The sequence below is a fragment of the Ictidomys tridecemlineatus genome, chromosome 10, assembly GCF_052094955.1.
Source record: "Ictidomys tridecemlineatus isolate mIctTri1 chromosome 10, mIctTri1.hap1, whole genome shotgun sequence".
NCBI classification, from domain to species: Eukaryota; Metazoa; Chordata; class Mammalia; order Rodentia; family Sciuridae; genus Ictidomys; species Ictidomys tridecemlineatus.
The window spans coordinates 127,664,167-127,684,512 of NC_135486.1; the positions used below are offsets into that span (position 1 = coordinate 127,664,167).

The window sequence follows — 20,346 nt, forward strand, 5'->3', positions numbered from 1 at the left end:
CCCTGTCTCTCCAGGCCTGTGCTCAGGCACTTGCTCAGGATTTTGCTTCCCCAGGAAACTCTTGCATCTCTGCCCCACCCCATCCCCCCCCCAACCCAGCTGGCATGCAGTGACAAGATTGATCTGTGTCCCAGCAGCACTGGGCCTTCAACCAAGTCTTGGACTCTGCATTGGTCTTCCAGCAGGGTCCTGAGGGAGCTGCTTTGGAGTTGAGTCTGATTAAGGTCCAGGTGGGCTCTGAGCACCCAGATGGGTCTGGCTAAGTGAGGCGGGCATTCCCAAGTACCTGCACTGGCACTGGAAGCTGGGCTCTGCTGGAGTTAGCCAGACTGGACAGTCAGCACCCCACTTTGAAAGTTTACTTCATCCTCAGCAGTACCCACTTCTCCAATAAAAGGCAAGCCAGTGGACACAGGGAAGAAAAGACTAGACTTTTTATTGCAAAGTTAGATTAGCAGCTTGGGAAGCAAGGAAGTGGTCGGGCTCCAGAAGGCCCTTCTGTAACAGAGGAATCAAGGGACAATCCAGGAAGGAGAAAGGGGGTGTGAAGGGCTGAGAGTGTGGCCTGGAGCACTTGCCTAGCATGTGAGAGACCCTGGATTCTATCTTAACACTGAAAAACTAATAATAATAATGTGAAGGAAGGAAGGAGAGATAGAGGAAGGCAGACAAGAAGGATAAGGCGGGGAAATGAGCTGATGCACATAAACAGCCACTTAACTGCTCTCCTGATCCTGGGACTTGCCCTCTCAAGAAAAACATTGTGCTCTTTTCATCTCTGGGAAGTGCTGGCAACGCCTTCCCTAGGCTGAGGCCTCAGATGGCCATGAGCAATTCCAAAACATAGAGCATCCTTGGGCCTTTGTGGTAGTTTGTCTGTCTGTCTGAGAAGCCAGGCCCAAGTCATTAGCAGCAGGTCATTTGCTCATCTGGTCCTCTGCCCTGGAAGGAAGTGCAGAAACTGTCTTGTCCTTAGCCCAGAATGGGGCAGCTGAAGGCATAGGGGCAGCAGTTCTAGCAGTTCTGCTTCATCGTCCCTTTAGGATTAGGCGGGTTTTCCCATCTCCAATGAGGAGCCTACAGAGAGAAAGATGGTACCGTGAGCTCTCTGAGCCCTTGGAGGAAAGAACTTTCACCATGTCTCCAGCCCAGAATTGCAGGATCTCTTCCTGAGCCTCTCCAGCCTTAGCAGTAACCCCTTGGGGACAGGGACACACTGGAGGTGCTCACTGCCACCATTCTGAAAGCATCAGAAGAGAAGGGCAAATGATGCTTTCCACTTGAGCCACACACAGGAGGGTCTTGAGGTCTCTGGGCTGCCGAAAGCAATGGTGTGAGCATCAGCCCAGCCCATGCCTGTGCCCTCCCAGACAGTGCCATCCAGAGCAGAAGGAACAGGATGTAAGAAGAGAGCCAAAGGCTGGGGCTGGGACTTAGTGGTAGTGCACTTGCCTGGCATGTGTGAGGCACTGGGTTTGATTCTCAGTACCCCATATAAATAAATAAAGGTATATCAGCAAATATATATATATATATTGATCTCTCCTTCTCTCTGTATATATATAATATATAAACAGAGAGAAGGAGAGATCAAGAGATCAAGCAGGATGGAAGGGGACTCTAGCTCTTTCTGCCTGGAGTTCACTTATCCTTCTGACAATATCAACTTTATTAACCATTGCACAATTCCGGGGAGCACTGTCCATACTGTATTTTATGTGAATGGCATCTCCTGGCATAATGCCCTTGGGGACACCACTTACATGGAGGGGCCCTCTGAGGTTGTACAACAGCCCCATGGGGAACTGCTGCTCCCCTACTCTTGGCCCTACTAGCAGGTGGTCAGGTAATCAGGCTCTGCCCCACTCCAGGGCACACCCAGCTCAGCCTGCAGACATAATCACCAAGAGTTGCAATCCTCTTGGCTGCAGTGTTTGATTAAGGGGTGGACACCATGCTGGACAGACCACACCAGTGACCATCACAGGGTTTTAGCTAGAGCTGTCCTCCTCCTCGAGTGGTCAAGCTGCTAGAACATAAAGGCCGAGTGGTCTGTGGGCAGCTGTGCCTTCATTGGAGAGCCTGTCTCAGCAAAGCCACACAGAGCAAAGTGGAGCCCATGAGAAAGCCCAGATCCTAAGGACTCTGTCTGAGCACCACTGAAGCCAGCTCCAGCTCTGACTTCTCAATCATGACAACCAATGGATCCCCTCTTAGAGAATGGATTTCTGTAACTTGCAACTAAAGGTCCTGGGTGAATACAGGTTCTTTTTCTCTGAAGAAGGTTCCATCTTTCCTTCTCTAAGCCCAAGTGAGAGAGTCCAGTCCTTTAGCCTTGGGTTCTCTGGGAACTGTCCCCAAGGGGCCCATTGGACAGGCCCTGGCCCTGGGCCCCACTCCTACCTAATGAGCAGTCCTACGAGCAGGCCACCCAGGAGTGGGCCCAGCCAGTAGATCCAGTGGAAGCTCCAGTGGTTGGCCATCACAGCAGGTCCAAAGGCACGAGCCGGGTTCATGCAGGCTCCAGAGATAGCACCCCTACAAACATAGCCACACGTCACCAGAGCCCCAGACAGGCCCACTCTCCTCAGATCCCCAGATAGGCCCAAATAACAGCCACCCAGAAATCTTTCTAACCTCCCATATCAGGAGCTCCCAGGCAGATCCCAGGGAAAGCAGAGGACTGTTCGCTCTAAGAAGCCCAAGACGTGGCTCCTACCTGGACATACAGCCTGCCACTCCCCACTCACTCTTCTAGAAGAGTGACTGGCAAAGAATTCCTACTGCAGGAAATAAAAACAGATCAAATTCCTCTCCAAGTCCATAAAGCAAAGCCAGTCTATTGTCAATCTGTTTGGAGTCACGCTGCCCTGGACCTGCTAGGTCTAGCTGTGACCTTGGTTTAACCTCTCTGTGCTCTCAGCCCAGCTGGATGGAGAACTCTGTGTGTCTCCAGTGAAGTGAAAGGACCCTCCAAAGGTGGTCTGCAGGAGTAAGTAAGGAAATGCCCACAGAGCCCGTGCCTCAGCAGCCTTGTGCCAGTGGGGGCTGTAATCCAGCTGGCCAAGCTGAGGCCCTTTGCACCCACACCTGGGGCCCAGAATCCTGGGGGACCACGCCCCAGGAGCATCTCTGTAGCTCTGCTATCTGCAGCTTTACCCTAGGCACTCAGGCTGAGATTCTGAAGCCCTCATCCCTCCTGTGCCCAGTAGCCAAGGTCAAGATCCAATAAGCTTGCAAGTGAAGTGAGTGCCACAAGGGGGCAGCAAAGTACCGCCACTGCTCGACACACACCATCCCAGTTAGCCCTAGACCACTCCTCCTGGGGTTGGGGATTTAGCCCAGTGGCAGAGCGCTTGCCTAGCATGCGTAAGGCCCTGGGTTCAGTCCTCAGCCCTGTAAAAAACAATTACTAAAAAAGTATAAAAAAATACAAAAAAGGATTAAAAAGACCAAAAAAAAAAAAAACAAGGTAGACCACTCCTCCTGACCTGGAGAAAGGCTAGAGTTGGTTCTGTGTCCAAAAGAAAGGAAGAAGTTGGAGGTTAGGAAGGAACCTAACCCCTTCAGCAGATGTGAGCTCTTGTTCTCGATCTGTCACTTGACTTGCCATTGCCCAATGACACTAAATAAGTCACTTCTGCCCTCACTGAACCTCAGTTTGCCTCATCTTTAAAATGGGAGTAATCTCTGGCCCAGCTTTGTCTCTTAATGCCTTCCCACAATTTCTAAAAGGCCCAAAATAGAGACGTGGGTGTGGACACTCCTTATGTGCCTGAGACTGCAGCCTGCGGGGATGTTATTCACCATACAAAACATTAGAGAACTTTTTTCTGACTTTCCTTGAATGCAACTGGAAGGGTCACCCCAGATCACCTTGTCCCAGAGCCTCCTAGTTACCACAGTCCACACCACTCCCTTTTGCTGCCCAAAGCCAACCCATTGTCCCCATCTGCTGCACCTTCCTAGTAGTCCCTACTGGCAATTAATGAGTGACCCTCAGGCCTGATCGATCCCCTGAGGCACCACCCAGATCTGGGCATGGTGGTGTCTGCTGAGGGACACTCACCCTGCCAGGATATCCACGGTGACAGAGAAGCCAATGCAGAACGGGGCCAGAGAGCCGCGCGTCTTCTCGTTGATGGCGCCCATGCACACGGCCAGTGCCAGCAGTGCTGTCAGGATGATCTCCGCCCCCAGCGCCGCCCCCACCTGCCCCTGCTCCTGGACTGTCACAAAGGCGGCCCCAGAGGCATTCCAGAACCTCTCCTCAGGACTCACCACCTGCGGAGAGAAGCCACTCAGTCTCACAGGGTCAAAGAGAAGCTGGGAGCCACACAGAGGGGGCTAGAGGCAGGCCTGCCCACCTGGGAGCAGGGGGGCCCAGAATGCCCTCTCCAGACAGAGAAATGGCCGCCGCCTCCTGTGGGGGCAGGCAGAGGCCAGGGCAGGGGAAGACAGCAAAACCGGGACTCGAACCCAGAGTCTGGACTGGGCTATGCTAAAAGGTCTCCCATCCTCCCCAGCACACCCACACACACACCACGCAAGTCCACACCTTTAAGACCCTCTGGCTGAACAGACTCATGGGCAAAAGAAGGGAGAGGAGAGGAGCCCACCCCGGAGCTCTGTGTACAGCTGTACAAGTCCTGGGGTTCAGGCTATGGGGTGGCTCATTGGTAGCACACTTGCGTGGCATGCCCAAGCCCCCGAACTCCATCCCCAGCACGAAAGAAAAGGAAAAGCTAGATTGATTGAATGGGAGGATTTTTTATTATTTATTTATTTTTGGTACCAGGAATTAAACCTACGGTTGTTTAATCAGAGAGCTCCATCCCCAGCCCTTTTTATTTTCTTATTTTGAGACAGGTTCTCACTAAGTTGCATAGAGTCTCACTAAGTTGCTAAGGCTAACCTCACCTTGGGATCCTCCTGCCTCAGCCTCTCCAGTTGCTGGGATTTCAGGCAGGCACTACTACACCCAGCTGGATGGGAGAGTTTTAAACATAAATTGAGTATTGATTCCTGAAGAACACAGAGGCATTCACTCAGGAATTTCTCCAGGAGGGTAACCATATTTATCCTATGTCCTCATCCAGAGCTTTGTGACAAATGTATAGAATTAAGAAGTGAATGAATTTAAAAACCACTAGAACCATCCAAATCCATTCCAAAGCCAGAAATAGGCTCAGAAAGAGAAATGTCAAGCCATGAATTTGACCACATATGAATGTAAGAGGGTAGGTTTAGAGGGAGCCAAAGGTCCATGGAGTGTCCCCTGCTCCAGAAGAAAAGGGCCACTCAATTCCACTGACAGACATAAACAGAGAATTGGACATTTCCCAACTCCCTCACCCCTGCACCCCTCCAGCAGCCCCACAGGAGTCATCCCAGCCAGCCCAGCCCCCTTGGGCATCACCCACCTTGGCCAAGGCGGCCCCAATCAGCCCCCCACACAGCTGAGATAGCCAGTAGGGAAGAAGCATGATCACGTTGAGGCCTCCAATCAGCATGGCCGCCAGCGACACCGCAGGGTTGAAGTGTCCACCACTGTACACCACAAAAGCAGAAGAAATCATGAGGCCAGGGTGCAGGGCTGACCACAGGCTGCCCCCCGAAGAGATGTCCCAGCCAGTCCCTCAGGCTGGCTTCCCAGGGCCAGAGTCAGTCCAGGCCCTAACCCAAAAACAAGTACCCCAAATCTCTTCCCTTTCCCTGAGGTGCCAGATGCTAGGGAGAGGGGTCAGGAGAGGTGGGAAGGGAGGAGCTGCCCCTCAGCCAGCCCCAGAAGGGCCTAGAGGAAGAACATGTAGGGATTCCTAGACTCCATTAGGGCCATTCCAACACGTGGCCACAGGTCAGACTGAGAGGCGACTCCAAATCAATAGCCCAAGAGAGGGACCCTGGCTTCCCCTTGTAAGTGGCCAGGGCCTGAATGGAGCACATGGTTGACCTGTTCAGCCAAGATAAACCTTATGTTTGGTCTGCAAGTGTAATGAGCATAAAATCAAGATTAGTTCAGGCTGGAACTGGCACTGAGGATTGGGGAGGGGTTAGAGGTTTACGATCGGGTTAGGAACAGGGAGTTTGGGATGTGAGAGAGAGATAGACAAGTCAGGGTCAAAGGGCAAGTCTGGTTGATTGCCCACTCTAAGAAGGAACTATTCCCAGAGTTTGACCCATTAAATCCCTCAGGTCCCCAGGAATGGAACCTCCCCTAAGAGGGAAAGTGGCCCCAAGACCCCACCCATGTCACACAAGAGTCAAAGTGCCCCTCAAATATTAAGAGCCACCAGCAGGCCTGCCTACTCCCCAGTGGACCCAGGGCATTGAGCTGAGGCTGGACAAGGACGTTGGCTCTGGACAAAAGGACTCTGTCCAGCACCCTGGTGCCTCAACACCAGCTGCCCCCAACGTATCTCCCCAATGTGGCCCAGCCTGACCCCCAGGCCCCCAGGAGCTTCCAATGCAGAAGCACCAGCAGATGCTCAGATGTAAATTGGGCAGAGGGGCCCCCCTGGCCCACTTGGCTTGAGACAGATGGGGGTGAAAGAGTCAGACCCCTCCCAGGCCATCAGCTCTCCTTCTATCTTGGCACCTGGTCCAAATGGCCGGAAGAGAAGCTGTCACTGAGAGCAAGGCTCCATCGGGACAGGCCTGGGCACCTGAGGGCCACATGTGCTCCCTGGACCAAGTTTATACTCCTTGACTGCAAACTAAGCAAGACACTTTCTTAGTTCTTTCAGTCATTGCTCACTTGGCAAATATTTATTGAACATTCACTACATGCCAAGTACCGTGCCGGGTGCTTTACACACCTTATCTTGGCTCCGGTCAACAACCTCAAAGTCCGTACCTAGTCCACAGGAACGGCTGAATAAATATTCTTTGAAAAACACCAGTGATTGAATAAAAGGTCAGTACTACAAATATGATCTGCTGTAGGGCCTAAGAGATGTTCCCAGCTGGCCTGGCCTGGGTTCACTCCCTAGCTCTGCTGAAGAGCTGTGTGGCCTTGAGCAAGTTACATAACCTCTCAGTGCCTCAATAATCTCTCCCTGATAAGGCTGTTGCAAAGACATAATGAATTCACATGTGTCTAGCACCCTGCACTGTCTATGGAGTTGGTGCTCAATGAGCATCAGCTGTAATGATTATCCGCACGTACAGCGCTGCACACAGAGAAGTTAGTGACTGGCCCTGGTCACCCAGCTAAGAAGTGACAGAAGTTCTATTCAACCCCAGGTGTACCGACTGAGAGATCAGGTGCTCTTTCACCTTCAGCTTCCCATGGACATTTACAAAGGTATTAAATTTCTCTTTCCTTTCTGGTCTCCCCAGAAACAACATTTCAATTTCCTCACTCAGATCTATTTCTTGAATGAAATTAAATACAGACCAACCTGTCCCAAATCACCCTGCCAGGTGTCTCCCCAGGGAACGCCCCACCCTCAGCCCTCCCCAGGGAGCCCCATCCAGATGAGAACTGGGCAATGGGCACCTCCCTGCTCCCTGCCCTCCCCCCCCAGGACCCCCGCAGGCACCTGCATACCCCAGTACTAGCCCACCTCCTAATAGTAACAGTGACACAGCAATCAGGGTTGACTCAGCCCCAGGTATGACAAGCCCCTCATGTTCCCCTTAGGAGGCCTGTGGATTGGGGCGCTGGAGCTGGACAGCTTAGCCTCGACTCCTGGCTCCACCGCTTTCCAGCCCTGCAGCCTTGGACAGGTTACGGGGCCTTTCTCTTGCCCAGATGTAAAATGGGGGACCTGTCCCACAAGGTCACCATGAGGATTAAATGATCAGTATCTGCAAAGTGCTTAGGATAGTACCAGTACATGGTCAGCCATATATAATGTTGGCTTGAAAAATCATTTTAAAAGTATATTATTCCCATTTGATAGGTGGGGAACTTTGGTTTTAGAGACTTGCCTGAAGCCAAGTTTGTGGTCTGCACAGCCAAGATGGGCCAGGTGGTCTGACCTCCGGCCTACACGTTCCGCAGCATCCTGAGCGTGTGCCACACGCCCAAGGGTCCCTGCCAAGAGCTTTGCTCCCCACCTTCCCCCCAGCTCCCCAAGTCAGCCCCAAGCTGAAGGCTCAGCCTTGGTCTCACCTGATGTTCCCCAGTATAGCGATGATGAGCCCCAAGGCCAGCCCGTGGGCCAGGGCCGGCTGCAGCCGCCCCGTGTCTGGCCCATTCTCGATGACTGACAGGCACCCGATGAAGATGAAGAGGGCAGAGCCCAGCAGCTCCACCAGGCAGGGCTGCACAAACCGCTCGAACCAGGACGTGCGACACCTGACGCTCATGCTCAGCTGCTTCACCTTGCCACCACCAAACTCAGTGTCACACATAGGTGCCTGCCGTAGGGGAGAGGGGAGAGGAGGTACGGGTGGGAGGACAGCCAGAGGCCTCTGCCCCCAACCTGGAATGCCCTCTCAGCCACCCTCACCCGCCGGGCTGGGGCAGAAGATGTGGCCTGCGCTCACCTCTCCAGACATCAGTGAGAAACAGCCCAGGGCCTGGGCCGTGCCAGAGCTGCTGGAAGCCGCACCTGCTGTCCCCGCACGCTTAGCTTGGGGACCAGGTCCTCTGATCCCGCTACAGGCTCTGCCTCTTTTAAAGGGTGGCAGAAGCTCACTGAAGGTGTCAAAAGAGCAATAAAGCCTGGGTGGGAGGTGGCCCTGAGGCCCAGAGAGGAAATTTTTTTTTTTTTTATCTCCCCAGGACTGGGCGGGGTGGGGGGTCAAGGATTGCTAGGCTTCCTGCCAAGCAGGGCAAAGGTGCTGAGCGCAGGGTGCTGGCCTGCTTGCATCATCGGAGGCTCTGGCTCCAGGCCCTGCTCTGTAGGAGATGGAGGGGCCCAGCACCCAGTCCCCGCTCCAAAGGCAACAAGCTTATGTAAATAGCGAGAAGAGGGCCCACAGATCGGGAGCCGCACTTGCTAAGTGACAGACTCCGGTTCAATCATTTTTCCAGGATTCTCATGGACATCTTCTACCTGAGGCCTGGACCCCTGCACTCCCCTCACAGCCTGATCCCACACCGAGTGTATAAACAAGGCAGTGGAGACAGGTGGCACTGTAGTGCAGTGGTAAAACACGTGGACTTTGAAAACAGGCAGCCTGGACCTTTCTGCTGTGTTCTGTTTCCCCCTGAGGTGCTGGGGTTAAACCCAAGGCCTTGTGCCCGTGGGCACACACTCCACTGAGCCCCAGCCCAGCCCACACAGCCTGGATTTAAATCCCAGCTCTGCAGGAACTCGTCTGTAACCTTGAGCATGTTGCTTAACCTCTCTGTACCTTTATTTTTAAATCTCTGGATAATAGAGAGAGATAACCAATATTGTAGAGTCCTGATGAGGTTCAAACAAGTTAGTGTCTGATAACTGCTCAGGACAGTGCCAGACCCATGATAAGCACAATACCCATATTCATTCATCCATTGAGAATATACTAATAAAAATGATATCAAAATACCAGTATCCATTAATTTAAAATCTGTAGTTAGGTATCATTACTATTTATGGAGTACTTTCTATGTGCTAAATGCTGAGTTAAGGACCTGAAGGCGTGACCTCATTTTAACCTCACAACAAGTCCATAAGGTAGGGGTAAAATGACTTTCTCGTTTTACAATCTTTTATGATTGTTAACTCATGGGCCGTCATAAAAGGACATTGTGATTCAACTTTTATAAGGCACCTAGAATAGTCACTTTATAGGTACAAAGAGTGGAATGATGGTTCCCAGGTCCTGGAGGGGAGAGAGTATGGGGTGTTCATGTCTAACGGGTACTGAGTTTCTGTCTGGGAAGATAAAAGTATTTTGGAGTTGGATGATTGAGCTGGCTGCAAAGCTCTGTGAATGAACTTAATGTCTCTAAGCTGTACACTTGGAAATGGCTATGAAGGTAAATTTTATGTTGTGCATAGTTTGCCACTGTTGGAAAGAAAAACTACTTTGTAGGCTAAGCCTCTAGATTCCATTACCTTGAATGGATGGATGGATGGATGGATGGATGGATGGATGGATGGATGGATGATGGATGGGGAGAGGGAGAGAGAAAACAACATGATATGTGTTTCCTTACCCATTTATCCAATAAATACCTAAATTGTCGCTCTTCCAAGTTGGCTGGAAATGAAGCCATAAACAAGGAAGGCAAAGATTTCTCTTTGTGTTCATAGCTATTGTCTGAGTGTGCGTATGAGAGAGAGTTGGAGAATGAGGTTAGCGTAAGGGAATTTTATGATAATTGTTTCCATCATGGATGGCTCACTACGCAGGAAACCCATGCTAAGCCGGCTGCCTCCATTCACCATGGCCTAGGAGATATGTCCGTTACTCATTATCCCCATCTTCAGATGATAAAAATGCAACACAAAGAAGCTAAAGAATTTGTCCATGGTTGTGTGGATTCAAAGTATCTGCTTCGGGACAGAAGTGGACAAGGGTTTGACAATCTGTTGGCCCCTTGTCAGCCAGGAACCCCAGGGCTCAGGGCCTCCCTTGAACATCTGTGCATCCTACAAATTTCAGGACCTGCTGTCTTACAGATATCTTGAGTCTGTTCTCTCCCTCCGCCCAGCCCACAGACACTGTACGAAAGGTTCTCAGGCTTCCTTCCACACCCCCGTCTCCTGCATCCTTTGTCCAGGCCCTTCCACTGGGGCTTCCAGAACAATCCTCTCCTGTTTTCACCCAGGCCTTTGTCACTTCTTGCTCTGAAAAACCGAATTAACATTCATCACACGCCTACACTGGACTCCTCAGTTCATCCTCTCGGTCAATATGTACAGTAACCTGCCGGCTTCCTCATCTCACAACTAGGAGCTCCCTACTAGCATCGTTATAACTCCTCAGCTGGTCTCCGTGTCTCACCCAATTTTCATTTATCTGTTTCATACTGGAAGCCAGCAGGGTACAACTTAACAGTCCAGACTGGGGGGATCAGAATGCTCTGCCCTTCACTTGCTATCTGCTCTGTCAGTCTCAATTTCCTCTTCTATAAAGGTGGACTAACAATGCAGAGGTCTGTTTGTGGCTGAAATGAGAAAATGCATTTAGTTCAGACCCCAACAAATTCAGAACAAGAACCCAATAAACTAGTAGCCATTGTTATGGTTTGTATTAGGCTAAACTAACTGCTATAACAAATATCCCCCTCAACATTAATGCCTTAACATAATAAAAAGTGATTCCATTGTTCACACAACAATCCATAGCAGGCCGTCCACCAAACGGTGACTCAGGGAGTCGCGCTACTTCCATCCTGGAGATCCACTACTGGGATCTTTGGATCTTTGCTAGGCCATGAGGAAAGAGAATATTGCTATGGGCAAGGCCTAGAAAGAGCAAATACCCTTTCCAGCCATTCTTGATGGGCTAGAACTTGGTCCTGTGGTTTCATCTGTCTGTAAAAGAGGCTGAGAAATGCAGTCCAGCTGTGTGCACAGGAGGAAGAAGAAAGGCATGGTAGGAATACCAGGAAATTTCTGCCTTATGATAGTGGCAGTTCCCCAGACTGTTGATCTACAGAGATTTACAACATTTCAGTGTCTCAATAGTTTCAGGGGAAAACCAAACTCGCTTGGCTCGTCACAGACCCCAGTCCTAGCCCCTGATTCACTTTTTGTCTCATGAACCTTATGCAATTTACCAGATTAGTCAGATACCCTGGGCCCTCCTGGCCTCTCTCGTTGGAGTCCTCTCTTGCCCTCTTGGCCAACTTCTCATTCAAATCTCAGATCACGTATCACGTCCTCCCTGGCACCTGGGTCAACTAGACGATAATCCTCTAGCCATGTTCCTCCCTCATCCAGAGCCAAAATGGACTCCACTGCTCCCAACACAGTGAATCTCCAGAGGACATCTGAATGTCACTCAGGTAAAACAGCATATTTCTAGTACATGAGAATTTTTCCATGGCCTGATGTCCTCATACACAATGTACCGGCCATTCCAAGTCGCTGAAACACCTAATACCTAGAGAGACAGTGTTTTCCTAAGGAATTCTTTGGTTGCAAACCTTCCAGTCTCCTAATCTCTGGTTGGCATGACCAAGGCCTCTAATTTTAATCCCTGTTCAGGTGGTAATCATTCAAGATGTCTCCACAGTCTACCACCAAGTCCAGATGGAGTCTAAAAGATGGTCCCATTTTATCCTGCCATATTACCCTTCCCCCATTTCTTTCATTCACAGGTTCTTGCAAGTGCAAGAATGTGGTGCTGGTGCTCTGGCAGCCATCTTGAGACTATGAGGTGCAACTTACCATTGGGTAAATCCTTGACAACGACATCGCCAAGCCACCAGACCAACACCCAGACCAGACCACCTACTTCAGACTTGTTAAATTAATCTGCAGGAATTTTTCAAGACGGCAGATGAGAGGATATCGCTTTCCTGGCTGTTCTGTAGAGTGAAACCAAGAAAACAGGCAGTTTCTCAGAAAGGTGAGTAACCAAAAGGGATAGGGGGGTGGGCTTTACTGGAGCTTAAAACTGTGCATTCAAAACAGATCAGAGACTCAGGAGGTTGGATATAATAAAATAAGGAAGAAATCCCCAGCAGCACAACCACTGTCGTGGCTGGTCCAAAAGCACCAACCAAAGTGGTCCTTCAAGAGCAAAGTGAAGGATAAGGGAATTAAAAGAACCCCCATTTTTAGGAGACCTGAGGCATGTCTGGGTACAGAGCATCTAGAGATCAAGGACACTGAGTGATTAATCTGCACAATATCTTTGTGAGGGAAAGAAGCCCCCCTCTCTCCAGGTAGTGTGCGGAGGACGAGAGATGGAACTGTTTTGCAGCCATGGCTTGGGGGCCGGCACCTGAGGGAGACAATTCCTGGCAAACCTGAGTTTGGTCCAAAATTGTAGGCTCAGTAAAAACACACTGCACACCACAAAGTGTGCTTAAGTGACCAGGAGAAAAATCAAACATGGAGAGAGGTCTACAGAGGGGACAGCTGGTTGTGGAAACCCACAACCCCTCCCCCTCCCACTCCGCTGTCTGCAGGACTGGCTAGGAGAGATGCATCTGGCCGGGAACTTGGAATGGTGGAGATGGGAGAGATTGTTTGGAGACTGAACCCAAGATCAGGAAACGTGGGGTCCGCAGGTGATGTAAGGGACTAAGAATTGGCTCCAGCACCAGGAGAGTGGAACCCAGCGGAGATCCCTGGGGCACAGTCTTCCCGAGTGGATCAGCAATTACTGGGCGCTGGGGGTGCACTGATTTAAAATCTCCAGCCCAATTGGCATTCAGCAAAGAGCCTGGAGCCCACCTAAGCCTAAAACTGCTTCCAGGAATTCCTCCTACAGGACTGCCTCTCACTCCAGCAATCCAGAGGGAGGGGATCACACTGCAGCTGGCCCCATCGAAAACTGCTGAGAAGAGATGCTGAGGATATTTTGAACTCCAACTAAAAGAATTCTTTGACGTTTCTTTAAGATTTTTTTCTCCTTTATTTTTTTTTCTTTTTTTCTTCTTTCTTTTTGCATTTAATTGTGACCTTAACAGTACATGGACATTTATACATACTCATATTTTTTTGTCATTTCTAGCTGTTATAAAGCCAGTTATTTTTCATGGATCAGTTTTTTGAGGATTTGGATGTTTGATTAGTACATTGTAGTTTTCTTTTGTATTACTTTATTTTTATTCTTTTTTAAATTTTTACTTCTATATAGTTTTCTCTTACCTGTTTCCCTTCATTCTCGTCCTCTCTTTTCTTTCTCTCTCTTTCACCCTTCCTTTAATTTTTTACTTCTATCTTCTCTCCTCCTCCCTCATAATTATCACATCCTATGTCATTTCTGTTCCCTCCCTGTCCACCATTTGAAATGGTGAACCATTTTGCAAACTTGCTGTTTTTAGTGTGGGAAATAACTAATCATATCATTTCTGTTTATTGTGATAATTAACATTGAAGACATCATAGAACTATCTGGTTTATTGTTATATATTGTTTGCATTAGCTGTTACTATTTGTCTCCCCCTAAATTGTGAGATATTGGAAACCTTCAGGGACACTATGAGTCCACAGAGTAGAAACTCTACTACCTCAGATTCATACTGATAGATGGGTAAACAAACAAATAACATGAAAAAGCAAAGGAACAAATCACCCCAACAAACTAAGATACTCCAACAAAGGATCTAATGATACCACAGTGGAAGATGTGGAAGAGAAGGAATTTAGAATGTACATAGTCAAACTGATCTGCAAAGTAAAGGATGATGTAAGGAGTGAAATCAGAAAGAAAATACAGGAAGTGAAAGATCACTTCAATAAAGAGATAGAGATTCTGAAAAAAAAAATCAAGCAGAAATCCTCAAAATGAAGGAATCAATAAACCAAATTATGAATTTAATGGAAAGCATCACCAACAGATTAGATCACTTGGAAAACAGAGTTTTAGACAATGAAGACAAAATATATAATCCTGAAAACAAAGTTGACCGTGGAGAAAAGATGTTAAGAGACCATGAACAGAACTTCAGAAATATAGGATAACCTGAAAAGACCAAATTTAAAATATATGGAGATAAATGAAGGCTCAGAGATACAAACCAAAGGAATTCATAATCTTTCCAATGAAATAATATCTGAAAATGTCCAAAACCTTAAGAATGAAATGAAACATCAAATACAGGAGGCTTGGGGCTGGGGATGTGGCTCAAGCGGTAGCGCGCTCGCCTGGCATGCGTGCGGCCCAGGTTCGATCCTCAGCACCACATACAAACAAAGATGTTGTGTCCGCCGAAAACTAAAAAATAAATATTAAAAAAAAATACAGGAGGCTTACAAGATCCCAAATATGCAAAATTACAACAGACCCACATCAAGGCATATTATTTTGAAAATGCCTAATATACAGAATAAGTATAAAATTTTAAAGCTGCCAGAGAAAAATGGCAGGTAAAATTTAGAGGAAAACAAATCTGGATCTCAGATGATTTTTTTCAACCCAGACCCTCAGAGCTAGAAGGTCTTAAATAATATACCAAGCTCTGAAAGAAAATGGATGCAGGCTGAGAATACTATACCCAGCAAAATTAAGCCTCAGAACTGACGATGAAATAAAAACCTTCCATGATAAACAAAAGTTAATAAAATTCACAACTAGAAAGCCTGAACTATAGGACATTCTTAATAAAATATTGTATGAAGAAGAAATGAAAATAAAAGTGAAAACCATCAAGTGGAGGAGCTATATTAGACTAGTCAATCAAATGAGAAACTAATTCAAAGCAAAAAAAAAAAAAAAAAAAAAACCAGAAATAAATCAAAATAGAAGGGAATAGAAATCATTTCTCAATATAACACTGAAAGTAAAAGGCCTAAACCCATCAATCAAAAGACATAGATTGGATTGAGAAAATAAGACCCAACAATATGCTGCTCTCAAGAGACTCACCTCATAGGCAAAGACATCCACAGACTGAAGGTAAAAGGATGGGGAAAAAACATATCCTTCACAAGTATTTAGTAAACAAGCAGGGGTTTCTATCCTCATATCAGACAAAGTGGACTTCAAGACAAAGTTAATCAGAAGGGACAGAAGGACATTTCATACTGCTTAAGGGAATCATACAACAACAAGATATAGCAATCGTAAATATTTATGCCCCAAACAATGGAGCATCTGCGTACATCAAACAAACCCTTCTCGGTTTCAAGAGTCAAATAGACCACAACACAACAATACTGGGTGACTTTAACATGCCTCAGCCACTACTGAACAGATCCTCCAAACAAAAACTAAATAAAGGAGTTACAGAGCGGCTGGGATTGTCGCTCAGTAGTAGAGTGCTTGCCTAGCACATGTGAGGCACCAGGTTTGACCTTGGCACCACTTAAAAGTAAATGAAAGAAAGGCATTGTGTTTATCCACAACTAAAATGAATTTTTTAAAAGAAGCTATAAAACTAAAAAATACAATTAATAATTTAGAGTTTACAGAAATATATAGAATATTTCACCCATCAATGACCACATACACTTTCTTTGCAGCAGCACACAGATCTTTCTCTAATATAGACCATGTTATGTAAGCTATCACATAGTTGGCATACAATTGTCATATTGCCTTAATTTATTTTTAGCATCTGTGCGGTTATTTTGTTAGCTCCCTTTCCACTGATATTTAATTTTTGTGTTCTTGCTTTTTTCTTGATCAGACTTGATTTTTATCAACTTTTAGCTGTATGATTTCTCCTCTCTGTCTCCTATTTCTGCCTAATTGGAAAATAATCTGATTGTGAATCTAGCTTCTTTCTGATACAAGTACTTTAAGTTATAAATGTTCATCTGAGTACTGTTTCATCCCAAATTCTGATATTTTAAGCTTTTGATTGTCACTTAGTTCAAAGCATTTTTTATTTACTTTTCTAGTGCTTTCTTCCTCGACCTGTGAGATAGTTATGTGTGTGCCATTTAATTTTGAAATGGTTGACTTGTGGAGATGGGGTTCTATATACCATAAGGGATTGAATTCCAATATAATAAACATACAGGAAATACGGCTTGCATGATTTCAATTTTTAAAAAAAAAAAAGATGGAAATTCTTTTTATATTGATTGTATTGATTGCACACATGTCAAAAACTCATCAGATTGCATTCCTCAAATATGTGCACTTTACTCTACTTCAATTTTACCTCAATAAAGCCATGGGAGGAAAGGTTAAAACACTTAATCTGCAGTTCCCAGCTTGTAAGTTCCCAGGGAGTCACAGTGAGTTCACAAGGGGTTATGAGTATTTTAAATTTCAAAGGAAACAAAGTGCTGCTCAATATCTGAAGCTACTCGGCCAAGATAGATGGCAGTTTTAATCTCAGATGCTCCTACATTCCTTTCAATGACGTAAAATCTTTGTGAAGCAGTTTGTACAGCAGATGCCATGATAAAATCCACGTGTCCCATGAAAGTCAAAGTGAAAGAAGAAATGAGTCCAGCAGTGTCCACCCATCCAATCTGATTCCAAGGTCTGAGAATTGTGCCACGCCCCAAAGTCACATGCATCCACAGTAACTAATCCCAATACCAAAAAAAGTTATTTAGGAACTTAAATAACATGTAGTTTAATCACAGCTACCTAAGAGGAAAACAAGAAATATGTGGTTTTCTTCAATGTATGTGTATCACTAGGTATTGCATGTTATCTTCAGTATACAATATTATATGAACAAACAATGCATGAATTATTTTTTCAATGTATGTGTATTGTTTTTTTCAATATACATTTTTTTTTCAAATGACTGCTAAGTTTTTAGCACATCAATATTTACTAAGTTTTTTTTACTTAACCACTTAATAAACAAAACTGCTAGGTAACTTTTTGGCCTAGGCACAGAGTGAACCAAGAAAATTTGGGAGCCTGTAAAGTAAACACTGTGTGTCTTGCTATTCCAGGTATTTCCAGGAAAGATATTTCTGGCTTCTTTATCATTTCAGTTCAATAACCTTTTCTGGAAACTGGCCACCATTTACAATGCAGATGCCTGGTGACTCAGCCTGCAGACAAGCACAGAAACTGAAATCGAGCCATTTCTTTCTCTCCTGAGACTGGCTGTAGGTACACCTGCTTCTGAAAGTGACTCTCTATAGAAATGGCTCTGGGCTGTTTTCAATGTGTGATCACCCTGGAGCCTGGACAACTTGGCCGCTGGCAATGCGCCTGGTTTTCGTCTTTCCTCTGCTCGCAGTGCAGGGCTCCTTTGAACCCGAGCAATCTCCTGCTTCCCAGAAGCACCTGAGCCTTCTCTGCTCCCTGCAGTACCAAATTCAAAGTGTCTTTCACACCAGTAACCAGACGCGTTGGCTGTGTCAGAGCTCTTCACAGCTGGGAAGTTGTTGAACAGAGGAAGCCGTCCACTGAAGTCTCAGCAAGGCACCATCTTCCCGCCATCTGCATGCGTTGAACAGTAAAAATGGCTTCCGTTTGCTGAGGACCTATTGGGAGCTTGGCTCTAGGAATGTATTTTATATGAATAGTCAGAATGTTCCCACACCTCATTTTTCTTTCTCTTTTACCCTTTTCCTTACTACCTAAATTAAATAACTTCTATAAAATAAGAAATTGAGGGCTGGGGTGCAGGTCAGTTGTAGAGCACTTGCCTAGGATGTGTGAAGTCCTGGGTTCCATCCCCAGCAATGAGGAAAGAGAGAGAGAGAGAAATCCAAATGGTCTATAAATATGAAAAGATGCTTAATCTCTCCAATAGTTGGGAGGGGAGAATTAAGACCAAAAAAAAAAAAAAGAGAGAGCAACATTTTCACTATAAATCCATAGAAAAAATTTTAAAGCAACTAACATTCAATACTGATGAAGATAGGAGAAATAGGCTAACTCAGACACTGCTGGCAGAAGGACAATGGTTATAATATTTCATGGCCCACTCTTGCAATATTTACTAAACATTTGAATAGACACATGGCTAGATCCAGCAAGCTTCCAGTTATGAAATCTGTCCTATTAAGAGGTATGTGTAGGGACTTCAGTTTAATTGTTTATTATGAAAAACATTGAGGACAATCTGAATGGTCCTGATTTAAAAACAGCAGTTGAGTAAAATGTGGACTATCTACTCCAGCACCCTCTACATCCCATAGTTTTATTCACTGTCTTTGGATGGTCCATTTCTTTCATCCAAACTGTTCCCTGATTCTGGCAAATTCTACACATCCTTCAGGTATCAACTAAGATATTATCATTTTAAAAAATTTTTTTTTTAGTTATACATGGACACAATGTCTTTCTTTTTGTTTATTTCTTTCTATGTGGTGCTGAGGATCGAACCCAGGGTCTCACATGTGAGAGGCCCATGCTCTACCAATCAGCCACTGATAGACCCAACTTGATCTTTTCTTAAAATTGGGCATCTTGCCATAAAACCATGAAAAGATAATTTCGGCTTTACTATAAATTACTGCAAATTCTGAACCTACTTGGAATGCCTGCCCGTGCCCTGAACTCACCCATGTCCGATTTTCCCTGACCAGATAACAACCCTTTCCTAAACCTTAGTGACGCCTCATAAATTCTGGCCTTCCCTGGCCGGATAACGACCCTCTCTGAGTCTTTAAGATCTCCATAAATTCTGATGCCGGGGCCAGCAAAAATGTAAACTTGTGTTATGCTCCTCGGAGTGTTGTTATCTGTAACCCCCCTTTGTGTAACTTTTTGGGCTATAAAACTGGGCCACAAAGAAGCCTTGGGGCTGTCTTGTTCCCGCCGTTTTGGGAGGGAGAGGCAGCCCGGCCGGTCGAAATAATAAGCTTGCTTTAATTTGATTTTAATTGGAGTCAGTGGTCTTTTCTTGCACCTGGTCTAACATCACAACCCCAGCCCTGAGATATGATCATTTTTTAACAGCTCAATTGAGGAATAATTGACAGATGACATATAAGATTACAACGTCTTCACAGGGACCAAGAAAGAAGCATCGGGGAAATGAAAATCCGTGTGCAGGTTGAATTGATGAACCTTATAAACACAGAGCACAAGAAGCCAGACACAAGAGAACACACCGGGGACCACGAAGTTCAAAACTAAGTGAAGCACCATCCCACCAGCTTTGGGGTAGTCCTGTGACCAGGCACATGGAGACTTTTAGGGTGCTGTCCTCTGTGTCTCATGGGGGTGGGTGCTGGCTGCCGGAGAGGGTTCACCTTGCATTAAGCTGCTACAATTTATATGCTTTCCTGTGGGTGTTGTACCTCAATAAAAAGTTAAAAATAAAACTACCAATCTGTCCTTAGAAAAAGATCTCTTCTATTCTTCTGGACCCAATCAAGAGGAAATCCATGGGTGTATTTATGGCACCTCAGAAGAGAATCCCAAATTCAACCTTCATAGATAGGTATATATAAGAAAAAAATAGGGTAAAATTTAGGGTTTGGTACTAGGAATGGTTCTAGGCAGCCACTGAGTGTCTCGGAACTATCCCCAGAGATCAGGAGTAAACTACAGTATTTGTGTGGGTGTGAAAATAGGCTTTTGTATGACAAAAATGCAATGCTGGGACAGAGTTAAGAAACCAATCTTGGCCTTAATTAAGGACCTTCACGAAATCTCTTTTATTCTCCCCCTTCCTTTTCACCAAATATTTCTGTCTTCTTCAGAAAACAAATCCAAATGAGAAAAAATATGCTTTTCTCAAAAGCTCAGAGCAGTATTTTACCCCAATTATTGGAGAAAAGATATCTTGACTACCTAAGGGATAAGAAAGATTTGATAAATGGGATGAGGAGAGTAAATGTTCAGTCTTAATATCTTTATTTTTGTTTCAGTTTTTTGTTTGTTTTTATTGGAGTAAGAGTCTATAAA

The 20,346-nt window shown here is 46.1% G+C and overlaps 1 protein-coding gene and 1 long non-coding RNA gene across 2 annotated transcripts; one reads left to right on the forward strand and one right to left on the reverse strand.

Moving 5' to 3' along the window:
* Positions 1 to 416: 416 nt before the first annotated feature.
* On the reverse strand, positions 417 to 8,726 carry Aqp8 (aquaporin 8). Its single transcript, XM_005323768.5, has 6 exons — positions 8,497 to 8,726; positions 8,120 to 8,367; positions 5,424 to 5,550; positions 4,070 to 4,284; positions 2,404 to 2,538; positions 417 to 1,077 (listed from the first exon to the last, which is right to left on the reverse strand). The coding sequence occupies exons 1-6, from the start codon at positions 8,506 to 8,508 to the stop codon at positions 1,029 to 1,031; spliced, it is 786 nt and encodes a 261-aa protein (XP_005323825.3). The 5' UTR covers positions 8,509 to 8,726; the 3' UTR covers positions 417 to 1,028.
* A 3,256-nt stretch (positions 8,727 to 11,982) lies between these two features.
* Positions 11,983 to 19,316, forward strand: LOC144367520 (uncharacterized). The gene is made up of 2 exons (XR_013426984.1): positions 11,983 to 12,462; positions 17,430 to 19,316. It is a non-coding gene; the product is annotated as an uncharacterized LOC144367520 (long non-coding RNA).
* Positions 19,317 to 20,346: the final 1,030 nt, after the last annotated feature.